We start from the raw sequence: 15,035 nt of genomic DNA, 5'->3' as shown, positions 1-15,035 counted from the left end.
CTACCTTTGCTGCATGATAAATTAAAAAGAACAGTTTCCAGTGTTAATGGCCATATTGTTTTGGATATTTTTGGTTTGAATTTTTTGTTGGAAGTTTGGTTGATCTTGTAATCCAATAAAGGTGATCATCACCTACCACAAAATCACTTCTGTCTTATCTCTTTCTCTTACCCAGATTCAGATAAGATTTCAACACTATGTAGCAGTACATTTTGTTTTGTTTTGTTTTTTCTTTTCTTTTTTTCCACCTGGTGGGGTATTGGTTCTTCCCAACTTACACTGTTATAGGACAAGTGGGGGAGAGGCAAAGAACTAAAATTCCATCTAGTTGCCATTTAGTGAACAGTTAGTATCAGCTATCCATGCTAGGCATTTACCAGTATATTATCTTATAGAATCCTCACAGCCTTGTGATGGAAGTAGAAACTGAGGTCCAGAGGAATCTATGTAACTTGTCTGTAGTAACACAGCCATAAATAATGGGACAAGTACATGACCCCAAAAATATCTCCTTAGTTTTGTGCACTTGATAGCGGTAGGCAGATTGAAAACCCTCAGTTGAATTAAAAAAGGATTTTTGAAAAGGAAGCAGAAAATGGGGAGAAACTGATTTTCAGCTCATTATCAATAGCTAGCTTACATCAAGGAAGTAATGGATATAAGCTTGAAGGGGGGCTTATGTATATAAGCCACAGCCATAACACAGTCATCAAACATTGGAGTGAAAGCTTTGTGGGATAAGGTGGTAGGCAACTATAGAATATAGTGGGAAGCCTCTAAAATGTTCCTGGACTTAACCTGAAAGTAATTCCGTTTCTTGGGTTGGTGAGGTGGGTGGCAGAGCATATGATGGAGAAAGGGATATTGTGGGTAAAAGTTGGACATCTCTGAGCTGTCACAATTCAGCCTACTTGTGTTATTGCTAGGGTAAATGACAGGAGCTTACTTGTAGCAAGTGGGCTCTGTGGGGTCCTCTTTTTTAGGTAGGAGTGAGTTCATGAAAACCCTTTTCCTTCGGTTGACCAAGAGATTTTATTCTACTTCAAAACACAGAAAGCAAGACAGGTACAGTGAGTCTCAACCCTGCCTGTGCATTACAATCAACAGTATTTGAAAATTCAGACTCCATCTCACCCACAACCACCACCACACCACTGTTTCTCTCCCTGTTCAAGAGGGAGAGTAACAATTCAACTTAATGTTGAATCAGAATGAAGGGGGAATTATTTTTTGTTTGTGTTTGATCATTTATTTTTGCTTTGGTGTTTTAGGAAGCACTCCCAAGAATTCTGGGGTTTTCTTACAGACTGGTCAATGGACAGACTTGTGGGAATCTCATTTTCTTTCAAGCTTTTTATCTACCTTTCTAAAATGTTCTTGGGCATTGTTAATGATGAACACAGGCACATACACACACCCTACCCCCAGGCTTTACTCTGATTACCTTTAGTTTTTCTTCCTTAGTGACCTTTCAGTCCTGGCATTCAAGTAACCATGTAAATGTTTCCCTGTCCGCAGTGCTCAGGGGCCATGACACCCTGGATTGGATGAGTAACTGGTGGCACTACACTAACCTCCTGCCCTTGACAGAGAAATTTTTCCTATTGCAGCCTCCTTGACAGTGAGGGGAAAACTGTCAGCTATTTCTTTAATTTCTCTTCTTTTCTGAGTTTTTTCTTCAAGTTTTATTTGCTGTCTGTATTTAGTCTGTTTACAGCTTCCTCCTATTACCCAGTTGCTTTATTTCTCAGAAGTTAGTCTTCTCAGAAACATTGATGGGTGGTTCCATAATAAGGGAAAAAGCCCCTAAAACCAATGAGAACAAGAAGGAATCAGAGAACAAAAATAGGCTTTCCAGGGCATGTAGTTATATGTTATGTCTTGTTTTGTCCAGTTTTAATAATCTGCATGTGAATCATTGCTATACCTCATGATTCACTCTCTTGAATGAGAATCTTTTTGATTTTGGAAGAGTTATAGCGACAAAGCAGAAGAAAGATAAAAACTATTAAAATTTAAGAGTTTGCCTGTGGAGCCAGCAGCTATTTAGTGAGAGCTTTATTTCTCATTTTCACCTGAGAAGTGTATTCTCCACTTTAACGTGAAAAATTTCAGCTTCCTTAATTTTATTTCAGTGTTTATGCAAACTTGTCTAACAACTTTGATTAGATTGGGGAGTGTGTGTGTGTGTGTGTGTGTGAGAGAGAGAGAGAGAGAGAGAGAGTATTTTTCTTGCTCGGAAACTTTCCTGGGAAAATCTCCTGAAATTAAACCATATAAAACATTGGGGTTATAAAGTAGCCTTTAAAATTATAAAGAAAAAAATATCTAAGGAAGAAGCCAGACACTTAATAATTCCATGTTTCCCCTTCCCGCAGTCACTTTGATGATAAAGGTAAAATCAGAAATGTAATGTTCCCCCACAGTGGGTAGGGTGAGGCATGTAGGAAAACTAATGAACGAAAATTTAATTCAAAAGTAGTATGAGGCCAAGACTTATCAACCTAGTTTTACCAAACAAAAAAAAAAAACAAAAAAACCCTTTTTGTAAAGTTACACTTCTGAGCCATTTTAAAAATGAAATCCTGTATGAGGATCATGTTCTTAAGTATCTTTACTGCTTTGTCCTCACTGGATTGTTAGATGAATGTGAGTATAAGGTTGTCCATCTTGCTACTACACAGTAAGATAGCTTAATGAATGTTTGTCATAACCTTTTTTCCCTCCATATTAAATAGCTGCTAATCTTTGCCCTCTACATTGTCTTGCTTGAGGATTTCCTTCAGGGATTTTGGATTCCCTTGGTTAATTTGTCCAAACATCCTCTTTATCCTCAAACCTTCCATCATCTGGGGTTTGGTGCCTAGTGTCTCCTCATCTCAGTCTTTGCCCCTCTGTTCTTGGAGCCCCACCTATCCCGTTCTCTATTGCCTCTTTTTTAGTTTCATCTCCAGAAAACTACTCTGTAAATCATAGCACAACGACTTTTAAAAACTTAGCCCTTTTGAAAACCAAGGGCTCTCATACCATATCAGCACCCTTGGTTCCTGGAGGGTCCAAAAGCCAGTAGGGTGGGGAAAATATACTCCCTTGAGAATTGTTCGTCTGAAAACAAGCATAAAGCCAGTAAAGTCAATATTTGAATGTATCTGCCCTCATTTTCCCCCTCCAATATTTTCAGATTCTGCACATGTATGAGTTGACAACCCCTGTGTGTATATAGGTAAGTGGGCAACTAGAATCTAGACCATGACTGAAGCTGAAACTTATGTGCCTAATACCTCCAGCCACTCACAGCTCAAATTCCATTTTCTTTTCCTTGGCCTAGAGGATTTGACATAACTCCAGACAGAACCCTCAAAAAACCTTTTTAGAAATTCACTCTAGAAGCTTAGCAAGATAAATTATTCAAAGTAAAGCAGGTTTTTAAAATATGATTGCTTCAAAATAGACTCCAAAAACCTAGAGTAAATAAAGAGCATTTTAGGAATTTTGTTTTGTTTTTACTGTAGGCAGTTATCAGTTTGTTTTGTTTTGTTTTGAACTTTTTTTATTGTATAATATAACATACATACAAAGCAAAGAAACAAAAAAGCCATAGTTTTCAATGCACTCTTTAATAAGTAGTTACAGGACAGATTCCAGAATTTGTCATGGGCTACCATAAGATCCTCTCATATTTTTCCTTCTAGCTGCTCCAGAATATAGGAGGCTAGAGGGCTTAAATATTTTTTTATCATTACAATAAACTTTTTTTCCCTTTTTTGTGAAAAATAACATATACAAAAAAGCTATAAATTTCAAAGCACAGCACCACAATTAGTTGTAGAACATATTTCAGAGTTTGACGTGGATTACAGTTTCACAATTTTAGGTGTTTACTTACAGCTGTTCTGAAATACTGGAGACTAAAGGAGTTATCAATTCAGTGATTCAGCATTCATACTCACTTGTTAAATCCTGTCTTCTCTGTATAACTCCACCATTGCCATTGATCTTTCCATCCCTCTCTTCAGGGGTATTTGGACTATGGCGATTCTAAATTTTTCATATTGGGAGGGTATGTCACCAATATGGGGTAGGGAGATGGAACTGTCTGATGTTCTGGAGAGGCTGGGCTAGGGTTTCAGGACTTATCTGGACCAGGGGCCCATCTGGAGGTTTTAGGTTTCTGGAAAATTACTCTAGTGCCTGAAACCCTTGTGAAATTTTATATATTGCCTTAGTTGTTCTTGAGGATTGGCTGGAATGGTCCTGGTTGGGGTTTGGCGGGTTATGATAGGTAGCGAGGTCTAACTGAAGTTTGCATAATAGCAACCTCCAGAGTAGCCTTTCAACTCTATTTAAACTCTCAGCCATTGATACTTTATTTGTTGCACTTCTTTTCCCTCTTTTGGTCAGGATGAAACTATTGATCCCATGGTGCCAGGGCCAGATTCATACATGGCAGTCGTCTCCCAACCCACCAGGGAGACTTTCACCCCTGGATGTCATGTCCCACATAGGGGGGAGGGCAATAGTTTCACTTGCAGAGTTGGACTTAGAGAGACAGAGGCCACATCTGAGCAATAAAAGAGGTCCTCCAGAACTAACTCTTAGGCATGCCTATAGGTAGTCTAAGCTTCTCTGCTGCTACATACACTTCACAGGAGTAAGCCTCCTGATCGAGGGCATGGTGTATTGATTTGGGTGTCCCTAAAATCAGTTTGTTTTATTTGAGAATTCTTTTTCCATCCAGCTCAGAAACTGTCCACAGGCAGAAATGTATGCATGTCTAAACTTTTGATTTCTAGGCAGTTTTTCCAGGTTTAGAAAAATTCCTTTTATGTAGTTCTGTGAAAATTAAAACTAAAAGTCCAAGAGCAAAGGAAGCACAAGAGTTCTTTCTGGGAATCACTCTCATTTTGTCAGTACTGTCTCTGAAATTTTAGCTGATTTGAATAAATGGAAATATATAACATTTATGTAGATGAAGAAATAACAATAGGTCAGGTGGTGTTTTGGAGCTTTATTTTATGTGAAGAGTTTATTGGAAGGAGCATTTTGTTTTATGGTCATTCTAGTTGTGTTTGTGGTAACCACTAAAGCTGTTCATCATAATTTTCTTGATTCTCTGGTTTGATTACAATACTTGCTCCCCTCTCCAAGGGGTGGCAGCAGAACACACACCATACTCTCTAATGTCCTGTCTGATGAATTTGTAGTTTGTGGGGGAAAGTATTGCCATGGTTATGAACTAGCCTTCTAGGTTTTGAGTTACCCTAATAAAAGCAATGCTGGTTTTGGAGGTGTAATAACAGGTTACCCTAATAAAAGCAATGCTGGTTTTGGAGGTGTAATAACAGATGAAAACTGAGAGTTACTATTTTGAGTGGTAAAGCTTGTAAAGGACTTGTAAAGAAAACTCTTAGAAGAAAACTTCCTGAGAGCAGGGTCATCTAGATGAGTTTGCTTTCATAGAGGTACAAACACCGTGGTGCACATTTGTTAAATTCGTTTTACTATATGAAAATATGTTTCCGAGGACCTGATTCAGACACATTCAGATTTCAAGCATTTAGAGTTACAAGAGTTAACACAACGATTTTCTGTGTTTTGTTATTCCCTCACTGTGCCTCTTCCCTTCTTTCTTACTAGTCATTTGGCATATGAGCCCATTTGACTTGATGTTGTTCTCATCTTTCCAATCTCTCTTTTTCTTACCAGCTACCATTGGACTCTAGATATGGAAAATTATACTATTAAATTAGCATATTGGGCTCCTGTGAAATTATGCATGCTCAATAATTAGGGGAAACTTTAGACATTTAAACTTGTTGAGTTCCTTAAGGACCTGATCTTATAAGGGACCTTAGGAAGCAGCTTTCTTAACAAATTGTATCAGGTAGAAACCATTTGTAAAATAGTATTAGATGTTCCTTGGCTCATACTAGATCAGCCCTTGCCTTCAGTGTGTAAGTCAGATCAATTTATCCTAGTAGCTATTAATATAAAGGCAGCCTACAGATCTGGTCAGGGCAGATTTGGGGCTTTTACTTTCCAATGTATTTATATTGTGGGTTTAATTCTGTTCATATTGTCACATTTCTCCTTTAAAATTACCTAGTTTTTTAACAATAACATTAACTTTTAAACATTTTTTAAATGATGGTAACAATTTCTGTCTCTGAATTTGCATATTTTCTATTTCTATCTCTGAAATTTCCCATTTCTGTCTCTAAATTTGCATATTCTAATTATATAAGTGAAATCATACATTATTTGTCCTTTTGTGCCTGGCTTATTCCAAATTTTTACAGCTGAATAATATTGAATAAATTATGTGGGTATCTCTCACAATCTCCTTACCCATTCATCTGCTAATGGGCATTTGGATTGCCTCCAGCTTTTGGATGTTGTGAATGATGCTGCTATGGACATTGGTATACAAATATCTGTGCAGGTGCCTGCTTTAGGTTATTTAGGATGTATACCTAGAAGTGGAATTTCTGGGTAATTTGGTAATTCCATACTTTCTGAGGAACCACAAAACTTTTCCACGGGGGTTGCGCCATTTTACATTCCCACCAGCAAGCTACAAGAGTTTCTATTTCTCTGCATCTTCGCCAGCACTTATTTTCTGTTTTGTTGTTGTTGCTTTAATAAAAGCCATTCTCATGGGTGTGAGGTGGTGTTCCATTGTGGGTTTGATTTCCATTTCCCTAAGGCCAATGATGTTGAGCATCTTTTATGTCCTTATTGGCCATTTGTATTTCTGCTGTGGACTTTTTTCTGTTTGTCTGTTGATTATTGAGTCATGAGAGTTCTTTATATATTCTAGCTATGTCCCTTATCAGATATATGATTTGCAAGTGTTTTCTCCTATTCTAAGGGTCTTTTCGCCTTTTGATGGTGTCTTTTGATGCACAAAAGTTTTTAATTTTTTTTATTGTGATATGTTATTATTTTATTACTTTATTTTTTACTTTTTTAAAATTATTAATTAAAGAAAAAAAGAAATTAACCCAACATTTAGAAATCATTCCATTCTACATATGCAATCAGTAATTCTTAACATCATCACATAGATGCATGATCATCATTTCTTAGTACATTTGCATCGATTTAGAAGAACTAGCAAAACAACAGAAAAAGATATAGAATGTTAATATAGAGAAAAATAAATAAAAATAATAATAATAGTACAAAAAAATAGACAAAAAAAAAAACCTATAGCTCAGATGCAGCTTCATTCAGTGTTTTAGCATGATTACTTTACAATTAGGTATTATTATGCTGTCCATTTTTGAGTTTTTGTATCTAGTCCTGTTGCACAGTCTGTATCCCTTCAGCTCCAATTACCCATTATCTTACCCTGTTTCTAACTCCTGCTGGACTCTGTTACTGTTTTTAATTTTGAAGTGCAATTTATCTGCATAACTTAGTATTTCAAATAGTAATTTTTTCCACGTCGTTTAAGTATTAATAAGAGTTCTTTATATTTGCAGTGTCTAAACCCAGAGGTTTTCCTCCCAAGAGGAAAGCACTTAAGGAATGCAACTTAGAGACCCTAGAATGACCTTCCCAGGGGATTACAGTGTGTCACCAAGGTTTACTTCCAGTAGAACTAGAAATATTGAAATGAGGTGGTTCTTAACTTTTGGTGCTAATAAATATCTTGGGAATGTGGCAGTAAAAGGATAAGTTGCTTTCATCAGTATTGAGGTTGGAGAGAAAGAGACTGGTAACTGTTCAAAAGCCTCCCCACCCCACCTCCATTTGCCCGGGCCATGGTGGTATGCCCCAGAGTTCAGAGTTTGGTCACATAGTTTTCAGTCCCAGTTCTAGAAACTTGAATCTGGGCATCCAGAATTCATCAGGCTCAGTGCCGTACCCTTTTTAATCAAACTCGGAAGCAATTGATAACATAAAATGTATTGGCACTTACTTGGAATGGATATGTGCATGTGGTTTCATAACTGGATGATTTTGTGCATTCCAAAGCTCTCCTTTCCCATTATCAAGGTACTTAAGAGGCTAAATTAGTAAAGTTTTTGAGCTTAGAATTTAAAGCAAAGGCGAAAACAAGATAATTAAGTGCTGTTTCATCTGAACTTTCAAAAGACTTTTGCTTTATACTGCCAAGACATCCTCCACTGAAGTGTTTATAGCCTGCCAGATTCCAATCCTCTACCATGAAACAGGATTCACTGCCAAATTCCAACCTTTTGGCACCCTCTTACCACAGCTTCTCTCTTCATCCTTGGGGGGCATGAGGTGTTTACCACACCTTCCTTCATGTCCTTTCTTCTTTAATGGCTAATCCCTCTTACTAGTCATTCAAATAATTGAGCACTTACTGTAGTCTAAACACTGCCTAGCTCTGGGTCTATTTTGGAGAACAAAACTGGTATAGTCCCTGCCTTCCTGGTCACTTTGAGAGTGATCTTATTTCTGTTCTCTGAGGGACATCTAGCTCATTAGTAGTTCCTTTTACTAATGACAAGTATGAGTTTAATTTCTCTTCATATGGTACTTGACTATTTAATGAGTTGTTTTTTTTTTTCCTTCCACAGCAATGGCACAAGCATGATTTCGTTGATCATTCCTCCCAAAGACCAGATCTCACGAGTGGCAAAAATGTTAGCAGATGAGTTTGGAACTGCATCTAACATTAAGTCACGAGTAAACCGCCTTTCAGTCCTGGGAGCCATTACATCTGTACAACAAAGACTCAAACTTTATAACAAAGGTAGTCTGGAGCTTATTCATTTTCTTGCTCTATTTTGTCTTGGTTATATTTTCCACTTTGATCTTTCCATGGTGCTTTGGTTACTTGCAGCAAGTCATCACCAATGTCCCTTTGTCCTTGGTGTTTTTGCTTTGTTTTAGTTTATTTTTTGGAAGTGTTAGAAGTACTTAAGGAGATAAATTCTACTTCAGACAACTAAGGAAGTTTTAAAATTAGGAAGAGAATCCTGTCTGGAAGATTTGAGGATACTTCTGCTTTATTAAAATTACGATCTAAAGGGATGGGCTGTTGGCTGAGGAAACTTTTCTATTATCTGGAGAAAATTAGCTGTGGATTTAAGTAGAGAAATGTTTATGTTCTTTGCAGTACCTCCAAATGGTCTGGTTGTTTACTGTGGAACAATTGTAACGGAAGAAGGAAAGGAGAAGAAAGTCAACATTGACTTTGAGCCTTTCAAACCAATTAATACGTCATTGTATTTGTGTGACAACAAATTCCATACGGAGGTAAGAAGTTTAAGGGCAGAACATTTTCAGCACCCCAAAAAGAAGTCTTGCATCCATTAACATTCACTCCCCATTTCCCCCTGCTCCCAGCCTCTGACAACCATTAATCTATTTTCTGTCTTCATAGATTTGCCTATTCTGGACATTTCATGTAAATTGAGCCATACAGTATGTGACCTTTTGTGACTGATTTCTTTTACTTAGCATAATGTTTTTCAAGGTTCATCTATTTTGCAGCATGTATCTGTGCTTCATTCCGTTTAATTACCAAATAATATTCCATTGCATGAATTTGCCACATTTTATTTATCCATTCATCAGTTGGTGGACATTTGAGTTGTTTCCACTTTGGGGCTGGTAAGAATAAGACATCTGTAAGCATTCATGTTTTGTGTGTACATATGTTTTCACCTTTTGAGAAACTCCTAGACTATTTCCAAAGCAGTTGTATGATTTTACATTCATTCCCACCGATGATGACTGAGGGTTCTTGTTTGTTTACATCTTTGCCAGCGCTTGTTTTTATCTCTTTTTTATTATATCCACTCTGTTGATTATAAAATAGTATCTTATTTTGGTTTTGATTTGCATTTTCTTGATGACTGTTGAGCATTTGTTGTTGTTGAGCATTTTTTTATACGCTTATTGTCCGTTTGTCTTTCTTTGGGGAAATGTCTATTCAGATCCTTTGTTCATTATTAAATTGGGCCTTTTTTTTTTTTAATTAAGTTGTAAGAGTTCTTCATATATTCTCAATACAACATGTCCCTTATTAGGCTTGTGATTTGCAAATATTTTCTCCCATTCTGTGAATTGGGTTTTTCTGTTTGTTTCACTTTCTTGGCAGGGTTCTTTGAGGCACAAAAATTTTTAATTTTGATAAAATCCGACTTATTTCTTCTTTTGTCATCTGTGCTTTTGGTATCAGATGTAAGAAGGTTTTGCCTAATCCAAGATCACAACTATAATTTCTTCTAAGAATTTTATTGTTTTAGCTCTTAACATTAGGTTTATAATCCATTTTCAGGCTATTTTTGTTTTTGTTTGGATGGGTGCATGGACTGGGAATCAAACCCACATCTCCCGCATGGCAGGTGAACATTCTACCACTGAAGCATCCATGCACCCTATGCTCCGTTTTTTAATTGAATTTTGTATGTGGTGTGAAGGAGTCCAACTTCATTTTTTTTCCACATGGGTATCCAGTTGTCTCAGCACCATTTGTTGGAAAGACTGTTTCCCCCTTAAATTGTCTTGCCACCCTTGTAAAAAATCAATTGATGGTAACTGAGGATTTATTTCTGGACTCCTAGTTAAATTTTTGTGTGTCTCCCTACATATATGTATTTCTTTATCTGTACATACACTTACAGAGGCAGATATGTGATATGTGTAGCATAGGGAATTTTGTTCACAGCATTTTTTTCTTTGTTTTGTTTTGGATGCATGGGCCAGGAATCGAATCCATGGTCTCCCCCATGGTAGGCAAGAATTTTACTGAACTACAAATGCACACTAAATAATTCTTATGCATAGTTTCAACCACTAATCCCCAGACACTCTTAATAGTTAAGTGCTTGAGAAAAACTTGTAATATATTGGCTTTATAAGGTACCTGTTGTATCCCCCTCCCCCCACTCACTTTGAGACAAAAAGTTCAGTGAAAGAATGTAATCTGAATGTTGTGTGCTGAGACATTCACCCTAACCAGTTTTGAGAGAGCCAGGTTTCTAGTACCTTCTTTACTTTCAGTGTACTACCCAGCACATTATGGTTATTTTCAAAAAGGGAAAGAACTTGTATCTATTAATCTTTAGTAGCAGGACTATAATGAGTTTATTATGAGGTTTTTTTTATTATTATATATTTTTGTATTTTTTGTTTTTGTTTGTTTTTAATCAAGCTTTTGAGCTACAGGGCAGCCATAAGATGAACTTTAATGGTGGAAGAGAAACCTCATTATAATGACCTAAATCAGTCAGTGGTAGAACAATTAGAATTCACAGCTAGCCCCAAGTTCAGTCTCTTGCCTTTCATCATCCTAGGGAAAAACCTCTACAGTGGAATTAGAACTGACATTTGTCAGCATGGTTTATAATGAATGATTTTTGCTTTACTGTCAGGAAGTCCAGCTTTAGTTGTATCTTGGTTGACTGCATAGAAGGTCGAGAGTAATTTTCTCTTAGCTACCACAGCCTCCTTTTGTCAGATGCTTCATTGAGGAGCATGTTGGCCACTCTTTTGCTCCTACCTACATTTGATTGATGAAAATAGATTTTGAATCTTGTTGACTTAAACATTACCTGGTACTTATCTTGTCTAGCTTCAGCTCACTTAATAAGTTAGCCTTCATTGGTAATTCTGAACCTTAAGTACTCTGCCAAGATACTATTTAATCTTGTTAGTTTTCTTTATTTTAGCTTTAACAGATATGACCATATCTAGAAATGATTATAGCATGTTATACAATGGAGTTTATGCCCTACTTAATCTGACAATTACATGTCTTTATGAGGGACAAATCTATTCCCTGATAAGCATGCTACCTAATAGAAATCATTATGATAATGCTATATTTTCAACTCTTACAAATATTCATGTCTTCATGCTAATTATCAAGTGTAGTTTGAGTAAAAGTTGATTCTTAGCTTACTGCTCATTTCTTCCTTAGTTAAAATGGAATAGATAATGATTTCTTAGTTCTAAAGGGGCCATCACCTAGCAATTAGTGATCTGTTAGACCTATAGTGTTCACATTCCATCATGGAAACCCTTAGTCTATGTGAGTCCCAGAACTGTTTTATTATATCATGGGGGAGATTTTTCCCCATTAAAAAAACTCAGATACATTAGCTAGAATATAATATCTTTAAAATAAAATTGAAGTTGAATTTTATATCAAGCATCAGTTCATAATGCTCATGACCCAGGAGTTAAGAGACACATTTAAAAACTAGAAGGCCTTGTAATAGACTATTTCTGGGTTTTGTACACATACACTCCAGAGTTGATGTACAAAGCATCTCATTTGCCCTGGTAGATGCTACCTATTAACACTGGGGTTGTTAGTGGTAACAGAGAATCAATTACCTTTTGGAAGTTAGATTCTTAATTTGAAGTTTATGCTCTATAGTCTATAATCAGTCTAAGTCAAATCAAAGACTAAGAAGTTGAACCCTACAACTCTGTATTGGTTTCTGTGTTCATATGCCCTGGTCAGGTATGTTGTGAGGTCTCACATAGGAACTGAATCATAGGCTTGATGATTATTTCCACGTCAGATTCATATTTGTCAATAAGAGTTACATATTTATAACTGAAGTCCAGAAATTATTCCATAAAATAGTTTTGCTGTAGTACTTATATTGTGATGAGCAGGTGAAAGGGCTTGTATATGTCTTTTTGGATTTTGCTTGCTCTTAGCAGTGCTTTGGGGCTAATTATGTGGTACATGTGTTCATTTTTCAGGCTCTTACAGCACTACTTTCAGATGATAGCAAGTTTGGCTTCATTGTAATAGATGGTAGTGGTGCCCTTTTTGGCACACTCCAAGGAAACACAAGAGAAGTCCTGCACAAATTCACTGTGGATCTCCCAAAGAAACACGGTAATATAGGAGGATAACATGAGTTCACTTGTTTGAAACAAATAGTATGATGGGGGGAAAGTAAACCCAGAATATGTGGAGAAAAGCATCATGGAATGACTCATAACTCATAGACTTTTCTTTTGACATCAGAATTGCTATCTCTGAGGATGAGTAACACTTTATGCTAAGCACTTATTTAGGGATTAATGACTTTTCTTGAAAGAACATGATTGATTATCTTTCTTAATTGGCATCTTGTACTTCTTAATAATTCCCTTTTCTCTCTTACTGCATTTTTGTGTCAAAGGTAGAGGAGGTCAGTCTGCCTTGCGTTTTGCCCGTTTAAGAATGGAAAAACGACATAACTACGTTCGGAAAGTAGCTGAGACTGCTGTGCAGCTGTTTATTACTGGGGACAAAGTGAATGTGGCTGGTCTTGTTTTAGCTGGATCAGCTGACTTTAAAACTGAACTAAGTCAGTCTGATATGTTTGATCAGGTAAGTGAGAAGCATGTGTTCCATTATGTGAGTCTGTAGGTGGGATAGGCCATTCCTATATAGGCACTGAGACACACACATCTTTTCTTTTCTTTTCTTTGTTTTTATTTTAACTTCTTCTTATTGTATAATATAGCATATACACAAAGCAAAGAAAGAAAAAAGCAATAGTTTTCAAAGCACTCTTCATCAAGTAGTTACAGGACAGATCCCAGAGTTTGTCATGGCCTACCATACCATCATCTTATGTTTTTCTAGCTGCTCCAGAACTTTGGAGGCTAGAAGAAATTTAAATATTTTTTATCATCACAGTTGACTTTTTTTTTCTTTTTTGTGAAAAGTAACATATATACAAAAAAGCAATAAATTTCAAAGTGCATTGCAACAATGAGTTGTAGAACAGATTTCAGAGTTTAGTATGGGTTACAGTTCCACAATTTTAGGTTTTTACTTCTAGCTGCTGTAAGAATACCGAAGACTAAAAGAAATATCAGTATAATGATTCAGCAGTCTTACTTGTTTGTTAAACCCTGTATTCTCTGTATGACTCCATTATCATTTGATCTTTCTCCCACTCTTTAGGGGTATTTGGACTATGGCCATTCTAACTTTCTCATGTTGGAAGGGCTGTAAGTAATATGGGGTAGGGAGATGGCACTAGCTGATGTATTGGAAAGGCTAGCCCCTCTAGATTTCAGGACTTACCTGGTCCAGGAACCCATCTGGAGGTTGTAGGTTTCTGAAACACATAACATCTTTTTTACTTAGAATATATTCTCTGTTAAAACTGGGTTAAATGGGTTAAATGGTGACAGATTTCCAGATTTTTATTAGGGATAATCCCCATGCATTTCTGGGCCGCATCTCTTTTGAAATCAGCCATTTTTAGATGGGATCCTTCTGTGCCCTGTGAGGATCCTTGGTTCAGTGGGTTACCATAATTGTCTTTAAAGTGGAGCCTGATCTTAGAAACTAGTTTTTCCTTTCTTTTTCCTAAGTCTTGTCACTTTCTGGAGATAAGCAGTAAACCTCTCAGCAATATGACAGAATTAGTTAAGCCTAAAACATTTAATAGAAAAATCATGTGGTTTAAGACATGGGCTTACCTATGATTCATTTCCAGAGGTTCATATGGAAGAGGTAATCTTATAGTAGAAAGCTCACCAAAGAACCTCTTTTGTACCTTATTTGGCGGGAGCCAGTAATTGCTACTTTCTCTCACCAGGAACTTTTTTATGTTTGTATCTAATGTATTAAATACTAGGTCTAATAAAATGTTTTATAAACAGTCATTTGGGGAAGTTTATACTGGCGGTGTTCATGGAAAGTTCTTGGGTAAATTGGGCTCCATCCCAGTCTCCGGCTTCAATGATCATGAGGTCCCACATTGTGATGCTGCGCTTTTTGCATGCCATTAAGAGATAGTGGGTCTTGGTAAAAGTGTTTTGAAGATACTGATACTTTTTTTTTTAATTTGTCTCAGAGGTTGCAATCAAAAGTTTTAAAATTAGTTGATATCTCCTATGGTGGTGAAAATGGATTCAACCAAGCTATTGAGTTATCTACTGAAGTTCTCTCCAACGTGAAATTTATTCAAGAGAAGAAATTAATAGGTATCAGTGAAATGCAGCTAACTTATTTATTCTATGAGAGGTTTTGTGTGTATATATGTACATATTCATGATTGAGTATATGAAACAAAACACTGAAA

The 15,035-nt window shown here is 36.5% G+C and overlaps 1 protein-coding gene across 1 annotated transcript in view; it reads left to right on the top strand.

Annotated features, from left to right (window-relative positions):
* Positions 1 to 15,035, top strand: part of ETF1 (eukaryotic translation termination factor 1) — a 28,695-nt gene that overhangs the window by 8,953 nt on the left and 4,707 nt on the right. Inside the window, exons 3-7 of the mRNA XM_077138599.1 lie at positions 8,556 to 8,731; positions 9,098 to 9,237; positions 12,706 to 12,844; positions 13,134 to 13,324; positions 14,808 to 14,937. Coding sequence (XP_076994714.1) covers positions 8,556 to 8,731; positions 9,098 to 9,237; positions 12,706 to 12,844; positions 13,134 to 13,324; positions 14,808 to 14,937 — 776 coding nt within the window. The remainder of the gene's footprint in view (positions 1 to 8,555; positions 8,732 to 9,097; positions 9,238 to 12,705; positions 12,845 to 13,133; positions 13,325 to 14,807; positions 14,938 to 15,035) is intronic.

This window comes from Tamandua tetradactyla, chromosome 20, assembly GCF_023851605.1.
Source record: "Tamandua tetradactyla isolate mTamTet1 chromosome 20, mTamTet1.pri, whole genome shotgun sequence".
In the NCBI taxonomy this organism is placed as follows: domain Eukaryota; kingdom Metazoa; phylum Chordata; class Mammalia; order Pilosa; family Myrmecophagidae; genus Tamandua; species Tamandua tetradactyla.
The sequence above is the reverse complement of the archived record's forward strand: the minus strand, read 5'-3'. Positions and strand labels throughout refer to the sequence as shown.